We start from the raw sequence: 25895 nt of genomic DNA, 5'->3' as shown, positions 1-25895 counted from the left end.
AATTCAGCTATGCTGTTTCACAGCACGTCATTGAGCCTAATGATCCTCTGTATTGCTCCGTCTGTTAGTTATTTTTGTGGGTATCGACAAAAACCTGCTAGATCTCAACAGATACACGTTAACCTTTACAACCTTTTGGAGTTGTCAGGATCCTAACCGACTCCTGTGCCTGCAGAGTCTGATTAGTTTAACAGCAATCTCTCTGATTCTTTGTTAGCAAGTCCTACACGTTTCGGCTGTACAAAGAAGCCTTTCTCAAGCAGTATTGTCTTGTCCAGTATGTGTTACCTTATATACTCAAACTTTAATTACCAATTAATTTGGAGTAAACATATGCAGATCTCCTCCTTGTTGGTGTATTTCTGGAGGTTATAATTAACCCATCTGTTATTCTTTTCATCTAGTTTAGCACACATCTTTATATTTGTTTTTTTTAAAAATCTATATATTCTCTGAAAGAATGTGATGGGTCTATATCCACATTGGCTAAAAACTACTATTCCTCTAGAGGATAAGTACCTCTTTCAAGGACAAGAACCCTATTCTTCACCAAGGTCTGCTATGGCAGCCAGTTGCTAGCATGGCAGCGCGGCGCAGCCTCATATTGGTGCGACTCCTCACCTTTGAAAATATGGGCAAGCAGTCCAAGAAGCCTTTTTCTGAGAACAAATCAGCATGAAGGGTTGGCCCCCGATCAGAGTATGGATCAAGTAGAGGGCAGACTTTAGTTTTTTTCAAGAGGCTTTGATTTGCGATGTTCCTGATCCTTGGGCGGTGGAGGTAGACTCTAAGGGATACAAGAGATTTCAAAAGAGGCAGATTTCTCCTTTCAAGATTTTCTGCAAACCAGGAAAAGAGTGGCATTCTTAAACTGCGTCAGGGATCTCACTTCTCTAGGAGTGATCACCCCTGTTCCTCTGGCAGAACAGGGTCGAGTATTCTATTCCAACCTATTCGTGGTTCCCAAGAAGGAAGAGGGGACCTTTCGACCTATTCTAGACCTGAAGTACCTCAACAAATTTCTCGGGGTTCCTTCCTTCAAAATGTAGAATATTTATTCTATACTCCTATTGGTTCAGGAGGGTCAGTTCATGGCCACCATCAACCTGAATGACTCTTACCTCCATGTTCCTACGGTTTGCCTTCATAGACAAACACTTCCAATTTGTAGCCCTGCCTTTTGGCCTAGCAACAGCCCCCCAAATCTTTACAAAGGTTTTAGGGACTCTTTTGGCAATAGCCATATCTCAAGAAATTGCAGTGGCACCATACCTCGACGATATCTTGATTCAGGCGCCATCTTTTTATTTAGCAAAATCCCATACAGATTCTGTTTCTCTGCTCTCACAGGTGGAAGGTACAACTGGCCAATAGTTACTTTGTACCAAATACCAGGGTATATTTTTGGGGGATGATCATAGACTCTATCTCAAAGTTTTTCTTAACAGAAGTCAGACAATCCAAACTTTATGCCTGTCTTTCTCTTCAGTCATCTGTCCGACCCTTGGTGGCACAGTGTATGGAAGTGATTGGTCTCATGGTGTCTTTCATGGACAATATTCCTTTGCTCTATTCCATCTGAGACCTCTACAGTTATGCATGCTCAAACAATGAATCGGAGACCACTCTGACCCCTCTGAGGTATAGTCCTAGACCACCTGTCGAGACTTGCTGTCCTGGTGGCTCTCTCAGGACCATCTGTCCCAAGGCACATGCTTCTTGAGACCATCCTGGGAAATTGTGACTGCTCCCCAGCCAGAAAGGCTGGCATCCGTAGTTTGGGGTTTCTTAAGAGCTCAGGGAATCTGGACTCAGGCGGAGTCTGTCCTTCCAAAAAATATCTGAGTTAAGAGCAGTCTTTAATGCTCTGATAACTTGGCCCCAATTGAGTTTGGTCCGATTTATCAGATTTCAATCAGACAACATCACTTCAGTGACTTATATCAACCATCGAGGAGGAACAAGGAGTTCCTTAGCGATGGAGGGGACTCTTGTCCTTCGGTGGGCGGGGTCTAACAACTGCCACATTTTTGCCATTCACATTCCAGGTGTGGACAACTGGGAGGCGGATTACCTGAGCAGGCAGACGTTTCATCTGGAGGTAGTCTCAATGATAATCCTCAGGTGGGAGGTTCCAGATTTGGACTTGATGGCGTCTCGTCTAAACTCCAAGCTTCCCAGATACGGATCAAGGGATCTGCAAGCAGTTTTGGTGGACGCTCTAGCAGTTCCGTGTGATTTCAGTCTGATTTACCTGTTTCCACCGTTTTGATACGGGCTATCGCCCGAGGAAGGAGGACAAACAGGAGTAGGCTTCGGTGATTCTATTTGCTCCAGCTTGGCCTCGCAGAATTTGGTTTGCGGACCTGGTGAAGATGTCGTCCTCTCCTCCGTGGAAATTAAAGCTGAGGAAGGACCTTTCTACTTCAGGGTCCTTTTTCTTCATCCAAATCTAGGTTTTCTGAAGCTGACTGCATGGAGATTGAACGCTTACTCTTGTCTAGACGAGTTTTTTCTGAAACGTTATTGACGCCTTGATCCAGACTCTTAAGTCGGTAACCCGCAGGATTTACCATAAGGTTTGGTGCACATATATTTACTGGTGCGAGTCTCTGGGTTTCTCTTGGCATAAGGTGAGAGTTCCCTGTATTCTATCATTCTCCAGGAGGGTCTGGAGAAGGGCTTGTCAGTTCCCTTTCTGTTCTGTTAAATAAACATTTGGCAGATTTTCCAGATGTTCAATCTTTTGTTCAGGACGTGGTTAGAATCAGTCCTGTGTTTAAACCTGTTGCTCCTCTGTGGAGCCTCAATCTTGTTCTTTGGGTTCTGCACCAGGCTCCGTTTGAGCCTATGCACTCTGATATTAAGTTGTCTTGGAACGTTTTGTTTTTACTAGCTAATGCTTCTGCTCGTAGAGCCTGAGCTTTCGGCTCTACAGTGTGATCCTCTTATTCTATTTCCCATGCATATAAGGCGGCCCTTCGTACCAAATTGGGATTTCATCCTAAGGTAGTTTCGGACCACAATATCAATCAAAAAATTGTCGTTCCTTCGTTCTGTGCTAATCCTTCTCTTAAACAACGTCTGTTACACAACCTGGATGTGGTTTGTGCTCTAAAATTCTATCTCTAAGTTAAGGAATTTTGTCAATCTTCTGCCCTTATTGTAGTATTTGCTGGCAAACATAAAGGACAGAAGGCGACGTCAGCTACACTTTCTTTTTGGTTGAGGAGTGTCATTCAGTTGGCTTATGAGACAGCTGGTCAACAACCTCCTGAGAGAATCATAGCTCATTCAACTAGGGCTCTTTCTTCTTCCTGGGCCTTTAAAAACAGGACTTCTGTGGAGCAAATTTGCAAGGCGGCCACTTGGTCCTCATTACATACTTTTTTCCTAAATTTTACAAATTCAATGTTTTTGCCTTAGCTGAGGCTTACTTTGGGAGAAAGGTTCTTCAAGTGGTGGTGCCCTCAGCTTAGGTCTGCCTGTCTTGTTTCTCCCTCCCTTTTCATTCTGTGTCCTATAGCTTTGGTATTGGTTCCCACTAGTAATTAGAATGGTTACCTGATAAATGTGTTTTCTTTCCTGGCATGGAGAGTCCACTAATTTTTTTTTTTTCCCCCCTAAACCTCAGGCACTTGTATAATACCCTTGGTATCCTATTCTTTCTGTGTTCTCGGGTGAATGACTGGGGGTTATGGGAAGTGGGAGAGATAAGTAAAGCTTTACTGGGGTGTTCTTTGTCTCCTAGTTGCCAGGAGTTTCATTCCCACTAGTAATTAGAATGGATTTGTGGACTCCATGCCAGGAAAGAAAATAATTTATCAGGTAAGCATAAATTTTGTTTTCTGATACCTCAGGCAGCTCTGAACCCCCCTTGCGACCAGCATTGTGAGTATGTCACTGTTTTAGGGTTTAAGATAAAAGAATTGAGCAACTTAGCTAAGAAATAAATGGGGTAATGTCTTTTATTTAATGATGAAAATGTATTGCTTTACTAAAAATCTTTCCCTCTGTATCTAGATATGATGCCTCTCTTACATAACTATGTCACTGTGGATACAGATACCCTTTTGTCCGATACCAAATTCTTGGAAATGATTTACAGTATGTGTAGAAAGGTATGTTCTTGCATGCAGAGCTTTTTTTCTTTCTCAGCCCAAAAGAATGCAGGTGTATCCTACTAAATGCATAACCAGTGCAGCATAAAATATTGGCTCCATTCACCTGGTTGTGATGTTACTGCTCAGTTTCTTAGCCTTCAATAGAAAACAAACTGCTTGTCCCATGCTTCCTCAAGGAAACCAAAAACAAATTCTGTAACCTAGTGTGTTTTTTATTTATTTAAATCTTGTCCCTCTAAGCATTTTGCCAACCATAAGAAGCTTGTTCTTCTGGTCAGCTTACTAAGACTATAGACACTTGCTCAAAAGCTGCATTAGTTTTTTTATTTATTTTATTTAAAACGGGTTTTGTTTTTTTCCTTTTCAAAAAAAGCATTTCCTTCCATAAGGCAGGGATAGTACACAACTTAATTCCTTACTGTTGGGAAATACAACACCTGGCCACCAGGAGGGGGCAAACACACCCCAGCCAAAGGCTTAAATATCCCTCCCATTTCCCCTATCCCCCCAGTCATTCTTTGCCTTTCGTCACTTTAGCGTTTTCACTGTTAGCTGTCTTGGTCTAGGAGGTGGTGAGTGCCCTAGCCATAGGAAATATTAAGGTGCACTTTTTGAAATAAGTGGTTTTTCTTTGTTTGTCCTTCTGTGGGTATATACAAAGCTATGGAGGACTCTTATACTACATTAGAAGGTTCCGCTCCTTCTGTACTGATTAATAATTCCTGTTTATATTGTGAGGAGGCTGTGGTTTGCCCCCCTGCTTAATTTTGTTCCATTTGCCTAAACACTGTTATAAAGTCTAAGAATGGAGACAAGCCTGCTAATACTCATAGCGCTATTAGCCTTTCTGAGTCTACTTCTCAGGAATCTGTGTCCCGAGAAATTACTACCCTTTCTACATTACCCGCTCTACATGCAGTTCCCCGCAGCTTAACTAATCCTCCATCTGGAGGGGGCATTTTTCCAGCGGATTTTGCTGTGCAGTTACAATCTGTGGTGTCTGCTGCCCTGAGGATGAGTTAACCTCTGTAGCTTCAGAGGGTGAACTTTGAGTCGGAGACTTCAGTTTCTAAACCTCCTTTAGCGGATGCTCAATTTTAAATCTAAAGGAGGTTCTGTCTACGCTAGAGGTTCCAGAGGCTTACACTCCCTGAGGAACCTAAGATCCCTAAATTAGACAGGGTTTATGAAGATGGGAAGGTCCCTCTGACCTTTCCTGTGACCGTTAAGATGGTGAACATTAACGAATGGGAAAAAGTAGGAACTTCTTTTCCCCCTTGTCTACTTTTAAAAAAAATTATTCCCGGTCCCTGACTCTGAATTAGATTTGTGGGGCTCCATACCTAAGGTTGATGGTGCTATCTCTACACTGGATAAGCATACTACTATCCCTCTGGAGGATAGTTCTTCTTTTACAGAGCCTATGGATAAGAAAATGGAAACCTTTTCTGAGGAAGATGTTTCAACATACAAGGTTTTTATTTCAACCGGCGACAGCGGTAGCCACAGTTGCTGGAGCAGCTACCTACTGGTGCGACACTGTCGGAGCTAATTGAGGTTGACTCCACTGGAGGATATTCAGGAGAGAATTAAAGCACTGAGAACTAACTTTCATCTGTGATGCGAATATGCAGATTATTTGCATAAATGCAAAGGCTTCTGACTTTGCGGGTCTAGCCCGCTGGGCTCTCTGGTTGAAGTCTTGGTCTGTGGTTATGACTTCTAAATCTTCTTTCTCTTCCTTTTAAGGGGAAGATTTTATTCAGTCCCGCGCTTGACTCCATTATCTCTACAGTTACCGGAGGGAAAGGTGCCTTTCTACCGCAGGATAAGGATAGGCCTAAGGAACGGCAACTGTCTAATTTTCCTTCCTTTCGGGCTGACAAGTCACATCAACAGCAATCCTCATCCAAGTCCGAACAGCCCAAGAGTACTTGGAAGCCGGCTCTCTCCTGGAATAAGTCCAAACAGACTAAGAAGCCTGCCGAGAACTAATCGGCATGAAGGGGCGGCCCCCGATCCAGGATCGGATCAAGTAGGGGGCAGACTGGTCTGTTTGTTTTTTGTTTTTGTTTTTTAAAGATGCTTGGTTCCAGGATGTACAGGACCTTTGGGTCCTGAAGGTTGTATCTCAAGGATACTGGATAGAATTCAAGTCTTATCCACCATGGGGCAGATTCCTACTTTCCAGTTAGTCTACAACACCAGAAAAGAGGGCTGCCGCCTTAGTTTGTGTATGGGATCTCTCCTCTCTGAGTATTTGTCCTGGTACCTATAGCAGAAAGTGGTTTGGGGTTTAATTCAAACCTTTTCGTGGTTCCAAAGGAGGAGGGAACTTTTTGTCCAATTCTGGGCTTAAAGTGCCTAAACAAGTTTCTGAGTGTTTCCTCTTTCAAGATGCATGATTAAGGCCAAAGGGGCTGAAACGTCACAATTTTTGATGAGAAAATAAAGATATACATACTTTTTTTTAAGTCTATCTGGTGCTGTGGAATTTTTGGATATTATACTGGTTTTGGGGAAGCAGTAACCCCTTACCACATGCACCAGTAAAGCAATCATTACTAAAGGGTGCTGGGCTCACCTATTGATCTTGTGCCCTCTTTCAAGATGGGGACAATACGGTCAATCCTTCCTCTGGTTCAGGAAGGACAGTTTATGACCACAATAGACCTGAAGGATGCATACCTTCATGTCCCGATACACAGGGAACATTTTAATTTCCTGAGGTTTGCCTTTCTGGACCAGCACTTTCAGTTCATAGCTCTTCCGTTTGGCCTAGCTACTACTCCAAGGATATTTACGAAGGTTCTGGGGGCTCTTCTGGCCGTTGCCAGAACACAAGGTATTGCAGTAGCGCCTTACCTGGATGATATCTTGGTACAGGCATCTTTTCGTCTAGTGGAAGAACATCAATCTTCTTCGATCATATGGATGGAAGATAAACTTGGAAAAGAGTTCTCTTACTCCAAGTACAAGGGTGAATTTCCTGGGAACAATAGACTCCGTATCCATGAGAATATTCCTTGCAGATCAGAGACGTTGCAAGCGAACTTCTGCATGTCTTGGCCTCCTTTAGACCCTCAGTGGCTGTGTATGGAGATGATCAAACTCATGGTGTCTTGTATGGACATCATTCCTTTTGCCAGAGTTCATCTCAGACCCTTACAACTATGCATGCTGAGACAATGGAACGACGACCATTCAGATCTGCTGGACAACCTGTCTAGACTCTCGCTCTCTTGGTGGCTCTGTCCAGATCATCTGTCCCAAGGCAGATTGTGACTATGGACGCAAACCTTGGGGTGCCAAGAAGGCACAAGGTCTGTAGACTCAGGAGTCTTCCCTTTCCGATCAATATTTTGGAACTAAGGGTAATCTTCAATGCCTTGAAGACTTGGCCCCTTCTGGGTTCGTCCCAGTTTATCAGATTCCAATCAGACAATATAACCTTGGTTGCCTACATGAACCATCAGGGGGGAACGAGAAGTTCCTTGGCGATGAGAGAAGTATCTCAGAGTGGGCGGATACTCATGGATGTTGTCAGCGATCCACATTCCGGGTGTGGACAGCTGGGAAGCGGACTTCCTTAGCAGGCAATCCTTTAACCCAGGGCAATGGTCTCTCCACCCCGAAGTATTTGCAGAGCTATGCAGTGAGTGGGGGACGCCGGAGATAGATCTCATGGAATCCCGCCTCAATACCAAACTACCCAGGTACGGGTCGAGATTGAGGGATCCTCATGTGGAATTGATGCCCTATTTGTGCCATGGAGGTTCAGACTCCTATATCTTTTTCCTGCATTACCGCTTCTCCCTCGTGTGGTGGCTCGCATGAAGCAGGAGCGAGCATCAGTGATTCTGATTGCTCCGTTGTGGCTGCGAAGGACGTGGTTTGCGGATCTGGTGGGGATGTCCTCATCTCCTCAGTGGAGATTACCTTGTCACAGATCTGCTGATACAGGGTCCCTTCGTTCATCAAAATCTAGATTCTCTGAGACTGTGTGGAGATAAAATGCTTAGTCTTAGCCAAGAGAGGGTTTTCTGAGAGTGTTGGCTAGTTACTCGTTGCATCTACCATAAAGTGTGGAGGACTTGTACTGGTGTGAAGAGCGTGGCTTTTCCTGGCATAAGGTTAAGGTTGCCAGAATTGTATCTTTTCTCCGGGATGGACTGGCGAAGGGTTTATCTGCCAGTTCCCTGATGGGACAGATATCAGCCGTGTCGGTGTTACGGCACAAAAGATTGCCTGAGCTTCCGGATGTGCAGTCCTTTAAGGCTCTGGCTAGGATCAGACCTGTTTTTAGATCTGGGGCTCTGCCTTAGAGCCTCAATCTTGTTCTTGGTGTTTTGCAGCAGGCTCCTTTTTGAGCCTGTGCATACTGTTGACATTAAATTGTTATCTTGGAAGGTTCTTTTTCTGTTGGCTATTGCTTCTGCACGCAGAGTTTCTGAGATTTCTGCTTTGCAATGTGTCGTCGTCCCCCCCCCAATCTGGTTTTTCATGCTGATAAGGTGGTTTTACACACTAAATTAGGGTTCCTCCCTAAGGTGGTGTATGATCGTAACATTAATCAAGAGATTGTTGTTCCTCCTTTGTGTCCTAATCCTCCTTCAGCGAAGGAATGTTTGCTTCACTATCTAGATGTGGTTCGTGCTTTGAAGTTCCATCTTCAGGCTACTAAAGATTTCAGACAATCTTCTTCTTTGTCATCTATACGGGGAAGCGTAAGAGGGCAGTAGGCTACTACGACTTCTATCTTTCTGGTTGAGGAGTCATCCGCTTGGTGTATGAGACAGCGGGAAGACGGCCTCCTGAGAGGATAACAGCTCATTTCACTCTAGCAGTGGCTTCCTCCTGGGCTTTTAAGAACAAAGCCTCCATGGATCAGATTTGTAAGGCGGCTACCTGTTCCTCCTTACACACTTTTTCTAAATTTTACAAGTTTGATGTTTGCTTCGGCTGAAGCAGCTATCGGGAGAAAAGTTTTGCAGGCTATGATGCCCTCGGTATAGGGTCCGCCTCTTTTCTGTTAGCTCCCGTTATTCATTCAGTGTCCTCTAGAGCTTGGGTATAGTTTTCCCAACAGTAAGGAATGAAGTTGTGGACTCTCCCTGCCTTATGGAAGGACAACCTAATTTATGCTTACCAGATAAATTCCTTGCCTTCCTGGCAGGGAGTCAATGACCCCGCCCATAATTTGTTTTTGGTGGACGGCTGCCTTTTTATATTAATTCTTCTGGCACCTTTATACCCTGATGTTTCTCCTACTTTTCCTAGTTCCCTTGGCAGAATGACTGGGGGATAGAGCTAGTGGGGAGGGATATTTAAGCCTTTGGCTGGGGTGTCTGTCTCCTCCTGGGGGCCAGGTGTTGTATTTACTAACAGTAATGAATAAAGTTGTGCACTCCCTGCCAGGAAGTAAAGGAATGTATCTGGTAAGCATAAATTGTTTGTCATGTGAGCATTTTCAGCTTCATGTCTTTAAAGGACCAGTAAATACAGTACATTAGCATAAACAAATGCATGATAACAAGATAATGTAATAGCACTTAGTCTAAACTTAAGTAGTAGATTTTTTTTGTGTGACCAAATTTCAATAATGTCTAGTTCCCCATCTCCTGTATCGAGACAGCCATCAGCCAATTACAAATGTATATTTATATTCTGTGAATGCGCATGTTCAGTAGGAGCTGGTGACTCAAAGTGTAAATATAAAGACTGCACATTTTGTTGATGGAAGTAAATTGGAAAGTTGTTTAAAACTGCTGCTATATCTGATTCATGAAAGTTTAATTTTGACTTGAGTGTCCCCTTAAGACTATGATTATATTTGGAGATATTACAAGTAGCAAGTTATTTACTATATAACCCTTGATTATCTACCAGTTTTGTGTTTGCTTAAAAGCATTATTTCTGTCCCAATATAAATGCTAGAGTAACAAATCCTCGGACTAGAAGCTGCTGTTCTTAAACTGTGCAATAATGTAATATTGTTTATTTACATAGGTACTTACAGGAGTTGCCGGAGAAGATGCTGAATGCCATGCAGCCAAGCTGCTGGAAGTAATTATTTTGCAGTGTAAAGGGCGTGGTATTGACCAGGTGAGACCATTAACAGCTTGTTTTTCCTCAATACCAGTTCTATATAGGTGGACAAACTGGGTATACATTCAGGAGTTGGTTCATTAAATGCAAAGATATAGGGGGTATGTTGTAATGTAAAGTTAATCAAACTGGGGATTGGTGAATAACTTGCACGTGTTTATGTTGCAGTGTGTACCATTATTTGTGGAGGCTGCCCTGGAGAGGTTAACTAGAGAAGTGAAAACAAGTGAGCTGAGAACAATGTGCCTGCAAGTTGCCATCGCTGCTTTATACTACAGTCCTCCCCTTCTTCTAAATACCCTTGAAAATCTTCGCTTCCCCAATAATGTTGAACCAGTCACAAACCACTTCATTAAACAGTGGCTCAATGATGTTGACTGCTTCCTAGGGTAAGGATTAAACCTCCCTGTCTACTTAAAGGGCTCTTAAAAAAAGAAAAAAAAAATTTGTGGAAGTAAACGCTGAACCTTTACTTACTTTACAAGGCTATTTGTTTTATGAGGGTACTACTGTTGTGTGGTGGTTTTAAATAGATTATTTTCACTGTTATATTATTTTTTTTTTGTACTACGTATTCTGTTTGGGAACCGGTTAACTTTTAAATTACACAAGTAATATTTTTTTCTTTAAAGATTGCACGATCGGAAGATATGCGTACTTGGCTTGTGTGCACTTATAGATCTTGAACAAAGGCCCCAGGTGTTAAATCAGATATCCTCACAAATCTTACCGGCTTTCCTCCTCTTGTTTAATGGACTCAAAAGAGCTTATGCCTGCCATGCAGAGCAAGAAAATGATAGTGACGATGACGAAGATGGAGAGGAAGACGACGAAGCTGGTATGCAATAAAAGCATTGTCCTACTTATACACATGGGAAATATATTGGGGCCGATTTATGTGTCTGGCATACACTGTCGGCATTTATCATTGCACAATAATTTCTTGTGAAATGCTTGTGTAATGCCGGCCCCTGCAGATTCGCAGCCAATCGGCCGCTAGCAGGGGGTGTCAATTATCCCGATCGGGCTGGTTGCTGTCCGCCGCCTGAGAGGTAGTGGACGAGTTAATGAGCAGCAGTCTTAAGACCGCTGCTTCTTAACTCCTGTTTCCAGCGAGCCTGAAGGTTCGTGCGGTAACGGAGGCATTGGGGCCTATACGGGGCTTGTTAATTCAGCCCCTTGAATGTAGGGCTGCAACTAACTATTATTTTCATAATCGATTAATCGGCCGATTATTTTTTCGACTAATCGTATAAAAAGGGAATCAATCAATAATAGTTTTCTATGTTTTAAATAAAATCCACATAATGAGTGTTACAAATATAAAGTTCAGACTAAAACTTTACATTAACACAACTGTTTCTTCAATTTTTAAGCAGCAGAGCACAGTTTTATAATTAAACAAACAAAACCACAAACTGTTTGAAAAGAGGTAGAACTAGAAAGAGTTAGACTATCACTGCTAATAACATTCTGTTATTCACTCTTTCAGGAACTTTGCATTGAAATGCAAAAATCTCAACATGTCCACATGCTTCTGGCTAAGGCTGGTTCTCTGTTTGCAGCTATATTTCCTGCAGCAGAGAAAAGGCTGTTGAGGTGTATAAGTAGGGTTTTGCCAATTTCACCAAAGTGGGATATTTATCTTTGTTAGCTCTTCACCAATGCTAAGTGTTTTCTACCTTGGCAAGGGGCCTCTCAATAAAGTAGCCCTTGACTTCATTCTAACATAAAAATATCTTGAATATCTATATGCAATGGTAAATAACTAGCTATAAGGTTAGGGAAAATATCTAGTCCGCTCTAAAAATAACGAATATATACTTATAAAGGTTGAATCTGGTACATATTATCACACTTTATTAAAAATATAAAAAAAACTATAAAAAACAAATCAAAAGCGCTAAGGACTGTATATCAATAACAGGACAAAGCCTTACAAATTTATTTATACAGTACATATAATCAGCAATAGCAAGCAATACGCTAATAATTGTGCAAACAGATAATAGTGCACATCAATTTAAATAACTCCCATCAATCTAGAGGCAAGGTGTAAACAACAAGCTTAGCACTATATCATGCAAAGCATAGTTCCAAATCACCAGATTTAATATAAACAATCCAAATGATGACTATTATATCTGGGTTGCACATAAGCCCGGGTTAGTTGTAAACGTATACTGTCCTGAAAAGGTAAAAAGTAGACGTCTGTAGACTTCCTTTAGGCTAAGGACCTAACCATAAAACACAATACCATATGCAGGAGCTCAGTGGAGTGAAGCAGCTGGTGTTGTGCACAGACCAACTAATTGCAAACCAACTAATCTATTATGAGATTCGTTGACAACTATTTTCATAATCTATTATCGATTATGCCGATTAGTTGTTGTTGCAGCTCTACTTGAATGTTATACAGCTGTAATTCATTCAGGGGGTGGGGTGGGGGGAGGTGCAATAAAAATGGATGTGGGGTGGGTAGTCTTTGGGGGGGGGGAGCTACACTACAGGAAAGAAAAGAAACTAATTTACTGGCAAACAGTACCAGTACCCAAGATTGCTCCCAATAAGGTAGATGGTTAGAGAGCTAAGGAGGGATCCTTCACAGCAGCATATGTAAATATGCTAAATTTAAAGATACCTTTTTTTTTTTTATTTTAGTACTGGCTTTCTGCCAGTACTTAAAGGGACAGTATACACTCATTTTCATATAACTGCATGTAATAGACACTACTATAAAGAATAATATGCACAGATACTGATATAAAAATCCAGTATAAAACTGTTTAAAAACTTACTTAGAAGCTGTCACTTTGGCTCTGTTGAAAAGGTAGCTGGAAAGCCCACTGCAAGTGGTAAATAAGACACTCCCCCCCTCCCCCTTCTTTTGCATATGAAAAGACCCTTTACACAAACAGGAGCAAGCTGGAGTAGGTAGTCGAGCGTATTCACATAAAACTTTGGGGCTTGGTTAGGAGTCTGAAAATCAGAGCAATGTTATTTAAAAATAAGCAAAACTATACATTAATTAAAAAAAAAACTTTATGGGCTATATAGATTATCTACAAAACATTTATGCAAAGAAAAAATGAGTGTATAATGTCCCTTTAAGATGGCAGGGACATTTGTGGGGTGGGGGAGGGATGAGAGCTGTTTGGGATGGATCAGGGGGTCTGATGTGTCAGGGGGGAGGCTGATCTCTACACTAAAGCTACCTAATTAAACCCCTCACTGCTAGACATAATACACGTGTGATGTGCAGCGGCCTTCTGATTACCAAAAAGCAAAGCCATATATGTCTATTTCTTTCATGTAATTAACAAGAGTCCATGAGCTAGTGACGTATGGGATATACATTCCTACCAGGAGGGGCAAAGTTTCCCAAACCTCAAAATGCCCATAAATACACCCCTCACCACACCCACAAATCAGTTTTACAAACTTTGCCTCCAAGGGAGGTGGTGAAGTAAGTTTGTGCTAGATTCTACGTTGATATGCGCTCCGCAGCAAGTTGGAGCCCGGTTTTCCTCTCAGCGTGCAGTGAATGTCAGAGGGATGTGAAGAGAGTATTGCCTATTGAATGCAGTGATCTCCTTCTACGGGGTCTATTTCATAAGGTTCTCTGTTATCGGTCGTAGAGATTCATCTCTTACCTCCCTTTTCAGATCGACGATATACTCTTATATTTACCATTACCTCTACTGATTCTCGTTTCAGTACTGGTTTGGCTTTCTACAAACATGTAGATGAGTGTCCTGGGGTAAGTAAGTCTTATTTTCTGTGACACTCTAAGCTATGGTTGGGCACTTTATTTATAAAGTTCTAAATATATGTATTCAAACATTTATTTGCCTTGACTCAGAATGTTCAACTTTCCTTATTTTCAGACAGTCAGTTTCATATTTGGGATTATGCATTAAATTATCATATTTTTCTTACCTCAAAAATTTGACTTTTTTCCCTGTGGGCTGTTAGGCTTGCGGGGGCTGAAAATGCTTCATTTTATTGCGTCATTCTTGGCGTGGACTTTTTTGGCGCAAAAATTCTTTTCCGTTTCCGGCGTCATACGTGTCGCCGGAAGTTGCGTCATTTTTTGCCGTTATTTTGCGCCAAAAATGTCGGCGTTCCGGATGTGGCGTCATTTTTGGCGCCAAATAATGTGGGCGTCTTATTTGGCGCTAAAAAATATGGGCGTCGCTTTTGTCTCCACATTATTTCAGTCTCATTTTTCATTTGCTTCTGGTTGCTAGAAGCTTGATATTTGGCATTCTTTCCCATTCCTGAAATTGTCTTATAAGGAATTTGATCTATTTTGCTTTATATGTTGTTTTTTCTCTTACATATTGCAAGATGTCTCACGTTGCATCTGAGCCAGAAGATACTACAGGAAAATCACTGCCTGCTGGATCTACCAAAGCTAAGTGTATCTGCTGTAAACTTTTGGTAGCTATTCCTCCAGCTGTTTGTAATAATTGTCATGACAAACTTGTTAAAGCAGATAATATTTCCTTTAGTAATGTACCATTGCCTGTTGCAGTTCCCTCAACATCTAAGGTGCAGAATGTTCCTGATAACATAAGAGATTTTGTTTCTGAATCCATAAAGAAGGCTTTGTCTGTTATTTCTCCTTCTAGTAAACGTAAAAAGTCTTTTAAATCTTCTCTCTCTACAGATGAATTTTTAAATGAACACCATCATTCTGATTCTTTGGACTCTTCTGGTTCAGAGGATTCTATCTCAGAGATTGATGCTGATAAATCTTCATATTTATTTAAGATGGAATTTATTCGCTCTTTACTTAAAGAAGTACTAATTGCTTTAGAAATAGAGGATTCTAGTCCTCTTGATACTAATTCTATACGTTTGGATAAGGTTTTTAAAGCTCCTGCGGTTATTCCAGAAGTTTTTCCTGTTCCTAATGCTATTTCTGCAGTAATTTCCAAAGAATGGGATAAATTGGGTAATTCATTTACTCCTTCTAAACGTTTTAAGCAATTATATCCTGTTCCGCCTGACAGGTTAGAATTTTGGGACAAAATCCCTAAAGTTGATGGGGCTATTTCTACCCTTGCTAAACGTACTACCATTCCTACGTCAGATGGTACTTCGTTTAAAGATCCTTTAGATAGAAAAATTGAATCTTTTCTAAGAAAAGCTTATCTGTGTTCAGGTAATCTTCTTAGACCTGCTATATCATTGGCTGATGTTGCTGCAGCTTCAACTTTTTGGTTGGAAACTCTAGCGCAACAAATCGTGATTCTCATGATATTATTATTCTTCTCCAGCATGCTAATAATTTTATCTGTGATGCCATTTTTGATATTATTAGAGTTGATGTTAGGTTTATGTCTCTGGCTATCTTAGCCAGAAGAGCTTTATGGCTTAAGACTTGGAATGCTGATATGGCTTCTAAATCAACTCTACTTTCCATTTCTTTCCAGGGAAACAAATTATTTGGTTTTCAGTTGGATTCTATTATTTCAACTGTTACTGGTGGGAAAGGAACTTTTTTACCACAGGATAAAAAATCTAAAGGTAAAAACAGGGCTAACAATCGTTTTCGTTCCTTTCGTTTCAACAAAGAACAAAAGCCTGATCCTTCGTCCTCAGGAGCAGTTTCAGTTTGGAAACCATCTCCAGTCTGGAATAAATCCAAGCCTGCTAGAAAGGCAAAGCCTGCTTCTAAGTTCACATGAAGGTACGGCCCTCATTCCAGTTCAGCTGGTAGGGGGCAGGTTACGTTTTTTCAAAGAAATTTGGATCAATTCTGTTCACAATCTTTGGATTCAGAACATTGTTTCAGAAGGGTACAGAATTGGTTTCAAGATGAGACCTCCTGCAAAGAGATTTTTTCTTTCCCGTGTCCCAGTAAATCCAGTGAAAGCTCAAGCATTTCTGATTTGTGTTTCAGATCTAGAGTTGGCTGGAGTAATTATGCCAGTTCCAGTTCCGGAACAGGGGATGGGGTTTTATTCAAATCTCTTCATTGTACCAAAGAAGGAGAATTCCTTCAGACCAGTTCTGGATCTAAAATTATTGAATCGTTATGTAAGGATACCAACGTTCAAGATGGTAACTGTAAGGACTATATTGCCTTTTGTTCAGCAAGGGAATTATATGTCCACAATAGATTTACAGGATGCATATCTGCATATTCCGATTCATCCAGATCATTATCAGTTCCTGAGATTCTCTTTTCTAGACAAGCATTACCAATTTGTGGCTCTACCGTTTGGCCTTGCTACAGCTCCAAGAATTTTCACAAAGATTCTCGGTGCCCTTCTGTCTGTAATCAGAGAACAGGGTATTGTGGTATTTCCTTATTTGGACGATATCTTGGTACTTGCTCAGTCTTTACATTTAGCAGAGTCTCATACGAATCGACTTGTGTTGTTTCTTCAAGATCATGGTTGGAGGATCAATTTACCAAAAAGTTCTTTGATTCCTCAAACAAGGGTAACCTTTCTGGGTTTCCAGATAGATTCAGTGTCCATGACTCTGTCTTTAACAGACAAGAGACGTCTAAAATTGATTACAGCTTGTCGAAACCTTCAGTCTCAATCATTCCCTTCGGTAGCCTTATGCATGGAAATTCTAGGTCTTATGACTGCTGCATCGGACGCGATCCCCTTTGCTCGTTTTCACATGCGACCTCTTCAGCTCTGTATGCTGAACCAATGGTGCAGGGATTACACGAAGATATATCAATTAATATCTTTAAAACCGATTGTTCGACACTCTCTAACGTGGTGGACAGATCACCATCGTTTAATTCAGGGGGCTTCTTTTGTTCTTCCGACCTGGACTGTAATTTCAACAGATGCAAGTCTCACAGGTTGGGGAGCTGTGTGGGGTTCTCTGACGGCACAAGGAGTTTGGGAATCTCAGGAGGTGAGATTACCGATCAATATTTTTGAACTCCGTGCAATTTTCAGAGCTCTTCAGTTTTGGCCTCTTCTGAAGAGAGAATCGTTCATTTGTTTTCAGACAGACAATGTCACAACTGTGGCATACATCAATCATCAAGGAGGGACTCACAGTCCTCTGGCTATGAAAGAAGTATCTCGAATTTTGGTTTGGGCGGAATCCAGCTCCTGTCTAATCTCTGCGGTTCATATCCCAGGTGCAGTGGCGGCTGGTGACTTTTGAAGATGGGGGAGCACTAGCCCCGTCCCTCAGATGGCTCCGCCCATTTTAATGTGTGTGTGTGTATATATATATATATATATATATACACACACACACACACACAATGCTATATATATTGCCTTCTTATCTATATCGCGCCCTCCATACCACACACAAATTACAGATTAAAAATGTAGTAACAAATGATTGGCGATAATTGGATTTGTGTTAATAAAAAAATTTATTATAGGTTGTCATCCATTTTTTTTGACTGAGTTAATAACTTTTGATTTTTAAAATAAATGAGTTTACACAGAATACAACTTTCCTGAAGCATAAATATCCAGCATATTAAATTGAAAAACTATAAATTCCCTACATTCATTGTAGAGGCGTAACTAGAAACCACAGGGCCCAGGTGCAAGAATCCAAGCAGCAGGGCTAATAGGTTAAACAGAGGGTGTGAATTAAAACTGCAAACAGAAGGAAACTGCTTCCAATGCAGCCCTAGAACATGCATAGCTAGACCGTCTAGCTATGCAATATAGAGCACTATATATATCAGGTTTCTTAATATAAGTAGACTTTAAAGAAATGTTTCCTATTAATGTTGTCTAGATAAATATGAGCAACCATCCATCTATTAAAAAAAACTAAATTTTATCAAACAGCCCATTGGGAGATATTGAGCATGAAAACAAGTGCAATTTAAGCATCTTACTTAAAATTACATGAAACCCAATTTTTTTCTTTCATGATTTAGAAAGAGCATGCAATTTTAAACAACTTTCTAATTTACTTCTAAATATGCTCAGTAGCTGCCGATTGGTATATGCACATAGATGCCTCGCGTGATTGGCTCACACATGTGCATTGCTATTTCTCCAACAAAGGATAACTAAAGAATAAAGCAAATTAGATAATAGAAGTCAATTGGTGTTATTTGAAATTGTATTCTCTATCTGAATCATGAAAGAAAATGTTTAGGTTTAGTGTCCCTTCAAGACCTGAGAATTGTTACAATGAAAGCTCCTGTCTAAATAGATTTCACCCTTATTATTAACAACCTAAACAATTTAAGGGAATCATTACAAAATATATACAAAAACACACACATACTGTGAATACATATCCAAAAGGACTAACTATATGAGTGGGATGTTAACCTTATTACCAGGAACATGGGAAGAAAAAAGATCACATCTTTAACAAAAAAAATAAAATAAAATCTTAGAAATACAGGGTGAAGGGAGGTAACACAACACAGTATAAATTAGAAAATCAGCCAAACTTTTCAGCAAACTTTGAATGCACTAGAGACAATTATAGTGACAAGTAAACTGCTGCCCTGTGACAGGTTAACTAGTCTCATTATTTAGTAAAACCTGCAGTGTGTTATTTTCTGTAGCTTCCCACAGTTAGCAGTGCTGATATGTTAAGTCCTCTGGGTGCTGAGGGGTTAAACTGCAGCCATTGTAGCATCTCTTTCATAACTTATAAATGAGAGATGCTACAATGGCTGCAGTTTAACCCCTCAGCTGTCAGAGGACTTAACATTATCAGCACTGCTAACTGTGGGAATTAAGCTACAGAAAATAACACACTGCAGGTTTTACTAAATAATGAGAGCAGTTGACGGCAGCCAGCCTTCTGCATGAAAAAACAAACAAACAGCCAATTATCTTCCCCAGACAAGATAACAGCCACGTTTGCAGTTAGAGACATAATATAAACAGTTAGTGATTTATAATGAACTCTGAACCTCTTATCTGTACAACACCGCGTCCGGCTGAATCCTAACCCTGACATAGTACAGACACCAGTGACTCTCCACTGCTATTGCCGGCAAAGTGTGTAATGCAGTTCTGACAGGAATCCTGTCACAGGATGCAAAGCTGTAAACAACATGAGAGTCTAGCTAACTAACCCAATGCCTCTTTTAGGTCCCAGGCTCCAGCACCACAAAACTTAGTACCTTCAATTTAGCGCGCTCATTTCCCTGCCAGACTGAGACTCCTCTTACACTTTGCGTGGCTTGTGCTGTTTTAAGCCCATAAGCATAAAACACAAATGAGCAAGGCATCCAATCCATGTTGCGCAATTGGAGGGCAGCTGAACGGCTGACTGCCAGTCTCCATTGCGCAATCGCTCGGGGGGTGTAGAATTTTTTTATTCATAAAAAAGACAATTTTTTTTATTTTTTATAAAAACATTATTAAAACTTTTTTTCCTTTCACTTAACTGTGTACACATAAAAAGGAGCTTTAGTTTGCAGGCTGGTATTTCAAGTCTCCGGCCATATTTGACATTCTTTCAACTAGTCTCTACTCTAGTCTCTGCCTATTGCCTAAGCCTTAAGCCCGCCCCCTGCCTAAGCTTAAAGTACTAGACTACTACTAATCTACCGGACTCAGACTGTTAGACTATGGCTACTGATGTCAGTTGTCACACTGTCTGACTCACTACACTCACCCGGTCTCATTAGTCTCTAGCCGGTACTCCGTCCTGGCTCCTCGCTCAGCTCAGCAGGCTTGCCATGCGGGCTTCTTTTACTGCTCACTGCTCTCTGCCCTCAAGACATTGCTCCTCCTCCCAGTCCCACACACACACAGCTCTTAGTGTGCGAGTGTCACGTGACAGCTGGCTCCCGCACACTAAGAGCTGTGCTCTTTAAGAAGGCTATGGGCTGGCCTGTAGGTGGAGCTGCAGTCAATGCAGTTTTAAAGTGGAAAGAGCTTTTGCCTATACTTCTATGTATCGCACTGCACAGCATGTGCGATAGATAGAAGTATTAGGCAAAAGACCATTCCACTTTAACCCTAAGGCAGCCTAAATAATTAAAACCAGCAAATTGAAATGTTTTTAGTCAAAAATTGCAGTGGAGCCTGGAGGATTTTTTAATTTAAATAAGCACAAAAGGTTTAAAAATTGAATTTTTTTTTTTAAATTTTGTACTTTAATTTTTTTTTTTTTTTTTTTTTCATCAGGGGTCAGTGGGTTCAGGGGTTTCACACAGGGGGTTCACGTGCTCAAGTGCTCCTATAGAGGAGCCTCCACTGCCCAGGTGTAGACAATTGGGAAGCGGATTATCTCAGTCGCCAAACGTTGCATCCGGGCGAATGGTCTCTTCACCCAGAGGTATTTCTTCAGATTGTTCAAATGTGGGGGCTCCCAGAGATAGATCTGATGGCCTCTCATCTAAACAAGAAACTTCCCAGGTATCTGTCCAGATCCCGGGATCCTCAGGCGGAGGCAGTGGATGCATTATCACTTCCTTGGAAGTATCATCCTGCCTATATCTTTCCGCCTCTAGTTCTTCTTCCAAGAGTAATCTCCAAGATTCTGAGGGAATGCTCGTTTGTTCTGCTAATAGCTCCGGCATGGCCTCACAGGTTTTGGTATGCGGATCTTGTCCGGATGGCATCTTGCCAACCATGTACTCTTCCGTTAAGACCAGACCTTCTGACGCAAGGTCCTTTTTTCCATCCGGATCTGAAATCCTTAAATTTAAAGGTATGGAGATTGAACGCTTGATTCTTGGTCAAAGAGGTTTCTCTGATTCCGTGATTAATACTATGTTACAGGCTCGTAAATCTGTATCTCGAGAGATATATTATAGAGTCTGGAAGACTTATATTTCTTGGTGTCTTTCTCATCATTTTTCTTGGCATTCTTTTAGAATACCGAGAATTTTACAGTTTCTTCAGGATGGTTTAGATAAGGGTTTGTCCGCAAGTTCTTTGAAAGGACAAATCTCCGCTCTTTCTGTTCTTTTTCACAGAAAGATTGCTATTCTTCCTGATATTCATTGTTTTGTACAAGCTTTGGTTCGTATAAAACCTGTCATTAAGTCAATTTCTCCTCCTTGGAGTTTGAATTTGGTTCTGGGAGCTCTTCAAGCTCCTCCGTTTGAACCTATGCATTCATTGGACATTAAATTACTTTCTTGGAAAGTTTTGTTCCTTTTGGCCATCTCTTCTGCTAGAAGAGTTTCTGAATTATCTGCTCTTTCTTGTGAGTCTCCTTTTCTGATTTTTCATCAGGATAAGGCGGTGTTGCGAACTTCTTTTGAATTTTTACCTAAAGTTGTGAATTCCAACAACATTAGTAGAGAAATTGTGGTTCCTTCATTATGTCCTAATCCTAAGAATTCTAAGGAGAAATCGTTGCATTCTTTGGATGTTGTTAGAGCTTTGAAATATTATGTTGAAGCTACAAAATCTTTCCGTAAGACTTCTAGTCTATTTGTTATCTTTTCCGGTTCTAGGAAAGGCCAGAAAGCTTCTGCCATTTCTTTGGCATCTTGGTTGAAATCTTTAATTCATCTTGCCTATGTTGAGTCGGGTAAAATTCCGCCTCAGAAAATTACAGCTCATTCTACTAGGTCAGTATCTACTTCCTGGGCGTTTAGGAATGAAGCTTCGGTTGACCAGATCTGCAAAGCAGCAACTTGGTCCTCTTTGCATACTTTTACTAAATTCTACCATTTTGATGTATTTTCTTCTTCTGAAGCAGTTTTTGGTAGAAAAGTTCTTCAGGCAGCGGTTTCAGTTTGAATCTTCTGCTTATGTTTTTCGTTAAACTTTATTTTGGGTGTGGATTTTTTTCAGCAGGAATTGGCTGTCTTTATTTTATCCCTCCCTCTCTAGTGACTCTTGTGTGGAAAGATCCACATCTTGGGTAGTCATTATCCCATACGTCACTAGCTCATGGACTCTTGTTAATTACATGAAAGAAAACATAATTTATGTAAGAACTTACCTGATAAATTCATTTCTTTCATATTAACAAGAGTCCATGAGGCCCACCCTTTTTTGTGGTGGTTATGATTTTTTTTGTATAAAGCACAATTATTCCAATTCCTTATTTTATATGCTTCGCACTTTTTTTCTTATCACCCCACTTCTTGGCTATTCGTTAAACTGATTTGTGGGTGTGGTGAGGGGTGTATTTATGGGCATTTTGAGGTTTGGGAAACTTTGCCCCTCCTGGTAGGAATGTATATCCCATACGTCACTAGCTCATGGACTCTTGTTAATATGAAAGAAATGAATTTATCAGGTAAGTTCTTACATAAATTATGTTTTCTGAACAAAGGGGATCCCAGAGAAGCATTTACAACCATTTGTGTCATAATTGCACAAGCTGTTTGTAAATATTTTCAGTGAGAAACCTAAAGTTTGTGAAAAAGTGAACGTGTTTTTTTTATTTGATCGCATTTGGCGGTGAAATGGTGGCATGAAATATACCAAAATGGGCCTAGATCAATACTTTGGGATGTCTTCTAATAAATGTATATATACATGTCAAGAATTATTCAGGGATTCCTGACAGATATCGGTGTTCCAGTGTTTGGAAATAGCAAAGTGCTGCTTGTATTTATTGCCCTATAACTTGCAAAAAAAGCAAAGAACATGTAAACATTGGGTATTTCTAAACTCAGGACAAAATTTAGAAACTATTCTGCATGGGTGTTTTTTTGGTGGTTGTAGATGTAACAGATTTTGGGGGTCAAAGTTAGAAAGTGTGGTTTTTTTCCCCCCCTCATAATTTACTATAAATTTAATTTATAAAATATAAGATGATGAAAATTGGTATCTTTAGAAAGTCCATTTAATGGCAAGAAAAACGGTATATAATGTGTGGGTACAGTAATGAGTATATAAACGGTATGTGTGGGTACAGTAAATGAGTAAGAGGAAAATTACAGTTAAACACAAACACCACAAAAATGTAAAAATAGCCTTGGTCCCAAATGGACAGAAAATAGAAAAGTGCTGTGGTCATTTAAGGGAAAAACTATTTTACATTACACTGTCCCTTTAAAACAGAATTTGCTCCTTTCTCACCCATCTTATTTACTTCAGAATTAGGAAGCGACGAGGATGACATTGATGAAGATGGGCAAGAATACTTGGAACTACTAGCAAAACAGGCTGGAGAAGATGGGGACGATGAAGATTGGGAGGAAGATGATGCTGAAGAGACTGCGCTAGAGGGCTATACAACGCTTATTGATGACGAGGACACCCCTGTTGATGAATATCAAATATTTAAAGCTATATTTCAAAGTAAGTGGCCCCTATTAAAGGAACATGTAACCCAAAACGTTCTTAATGATTCAAATAGCGCATGCTAATTTAAACAACTTTCTAATTTACTTCTATTATAAAAATGTTCATTTTCTTGGCAACTTTAGCTGAAAAGCGGGAGCGTGCACGTGTCTGGAGCACTATATGGCAGCGGTTTTGAAATGTTATACATTAGCTGGAGCACTAGATGGCAGCACTAATTCCTGTCATGTAGTGCTTCAGACATGTGCACACTACCTATCTAGGTATCTCTTCAATAAAGAATAACATGACAATGAAGCAAATTTGATTAAAGTAAATTGCCAACTTTTTTTTTTTTAAACCAAACGACGTTGGGACATTCCATGCCATCCTGAACACTCTGCACTCTAAAACAGATCCTTTTCTAGTCTATAAAGGGTTACTGAGAAACTAACTTCAGTATTAGTGATCTGCAAACAATGGCTGTAGCAACAATACTGCAAATTTTGTCTCAGCAATATTAGGTCATGTATACTCGGATATTCATCGTGGTGTAGTGGCATTGCAGATGGGAGTAATCATGTTCTGTGCCTTTTTTTTTCCTGGAGCCACTCTAACCCTAGCATTATGCCATGAAACTCCTGATGCCTTCTTGTACCTCTCTACAGTGTGCACAATGCTCAGATCCCAGCCAATACTGACACAGAGTAACTTCACAGCGCATAACACCTGGTCCTCAAGCGCACCATTTCACAGCTCAGTGTAGCAGAATATCAGTGGTCTAGGCTTGGTAAATCAGTAGAAAAATAAAGGGCCAGATATTCTCCAATGCTTAATTTTTTTTCTCACTATAGTTATTGATTTTGTAACGGTGACAAGTTTATAAATGTTGTGATTATGTTTTTGTGTCAGAACTTCAAAGTCGTGATCCTGTATGGTATCAGGCGCTTACTCAAGGACTCAACGAAGAACAAGGGAAACAGCTACAAGACATTGCAACATTGGCAGATCAGAGGCAGGCAGCTCATGGTAGGTTTAATCCTTATAGTAGTACCGTGTGCATTTGACTGCTACTAACCAAATAAAGTGGTCTAAGTTTTTAGATAACCGCTATTTGTTTTTTAAAAAAAATAAATATATAGACACGCTGTTTTTCTCAGTAACACATTAAAGTACTTGATTTGTACCCATTAAGTTCCATAACGTTCGCTATATATCAGTTTGTTTTGCTTTCACTTTCCTCTGATGTCCTTTTTAAGCTTGATGCTTCTATCTATGCCGTGTTAGTTTGCAGCTTTCTTTGTCTAACTGTTCTGATCTGTTTGCACCTGCAATGCTCTTGACCTTTTGTTGCTTTATTGCAGAATCCAAAATGATTGAGAAACATGGTGGCTACAAGTTCAATGCTCCAGTTGTGCCAAGTTCATTCAATTTCGGAGGCCCTGCCCCAGGAATGAATTGAGCTCTCATTTCCTTTCCTGCTAACGTGTGACTGATTTGTAGTGAAAAAAAAAGCTTGTGTTCCTCCCACTAGTGGTTCCAGAACTGGTTAATGTTATCTGAAGATCACGCTAGCGTACTTATAACTTTGCGATCATATGTCGGAATCTGGAAAGTGAGAGACCTGATCGTGCAACCTGGCCCAGGGACAGCAAAGGGTTTATTATTTTTTTCCTTTGAAGGTAGTAAGAGCTCGGCTTCCAAGCTTCAAAAACACACTGAGGAAATCTGAAGCCTGAGGGGAGATGTCATGAAGGCAGCTTTGTTTTTCTGCAGAAAAATAAACCATAAATATGGACAGCGGGACTATTTAATATCTTAAAGTACACGAGGGCCAATTCATATTTTACTTTACAAATTTTAGTGTACTAGCATTTGCCATATTTCTTGCCTCGGGTGACCATTCTTTTATTGTAACATTGAGGCAATGTAATAGCCTTACTGAGGCAATTTCCATTTCCAAATATATTTGACTGTTCCTAAAGTAGAATGTCGAACACTTGTAGCACTACACATGTAAATGAACAGCACTTTTATAATGAAAGTATCCTGCTCACCCTATTTGCTGTTTATACATAAGAATAAGGGATGAACTAGGGACAGATTCAAGTCTAATGAATAATTTAAAATGAACTAGCTGTTTTTTATCTGGTGACTTCTTGGAGAATTCACCCCCTGATTGTGACTTGAATTTGGTTATGTACAAATGGGTAATATTTCATTGCTGCTACAATTGGCAACACCCTCTGTGTCCTTTTTATTTTTGTTTTCTTTTCTTTCTTAAAGTTCTAAATGTACTCAATGAATTTGGATACAAAACAGTAAATGTTAAGCACTGAGATGGAAACCATTTCTTCTGAAGCATGTGAAATTGGACCTGAAGCTCTACTCTTAAAGAGTTTGATTGAACTGTGTGGATGAAACATCTATATATGCAATCTATTAAAAAAGGAAATGAATTCGGCTAAACCCTGCATGCGTC

At 40.4% G+C, this 25895-nt stretch overlaps 1 protein-coding gene across 1 annotated transcript in view; it reads left to right on the top strand.

Moving 5' to 3' along the window:
• Positions 1-25882, top strand: part of IPO7 (importin 7) — a 112298-nt gene extending 86416 nt beyond the window's left edge. Inside the window, exons 19-25 of the mRNA XM_053720597.1 lie at positions 4024-4121; positions 10134-10229; positions 10401-10621; positions 10865-11070; positions 23228-23431; positions 24326-24442; positions 24778-25882. Of these exons, the coding sequence (XP_053576572.1) occupies positions 4024-4121; positions 10134-10229; positions 10401-10621; positions 10865-11070; positions 23228-23431; positions 24326-24442; positions 24778-24875 (1040 nt within the window). The 3' untranslated portion in view covers positions 24876-25882. The remainder of the gene's footprint in view (positions 1-4023; positions 4122-10133; positions 10230-10400; positions 10622-10864; positions 11071-23227; positions 23432-24325; positions 24443-24777) is intronic.
• Positions 25883-25895: the final 13 nt, after the last annotated feature.

This window comes from Bombina bombina, chromosome 7, assembly GCF_027579735.1.
Source record: "Bombina bombina isolate aBomBom1 chromosome 7, aBomBom1.pri, whole genome shotgun sequence".
NCBI lineage: Eukaryota > Metazoa > Chordata > Amphibia > Anura > Bombinatoridae > Bombina > Bombina bombina.
The sequence above is the reverse complement of the archived record's forward strand: the minus strand, read 5'-3'. Positions and strand labels throughout refer to the sequence as shown.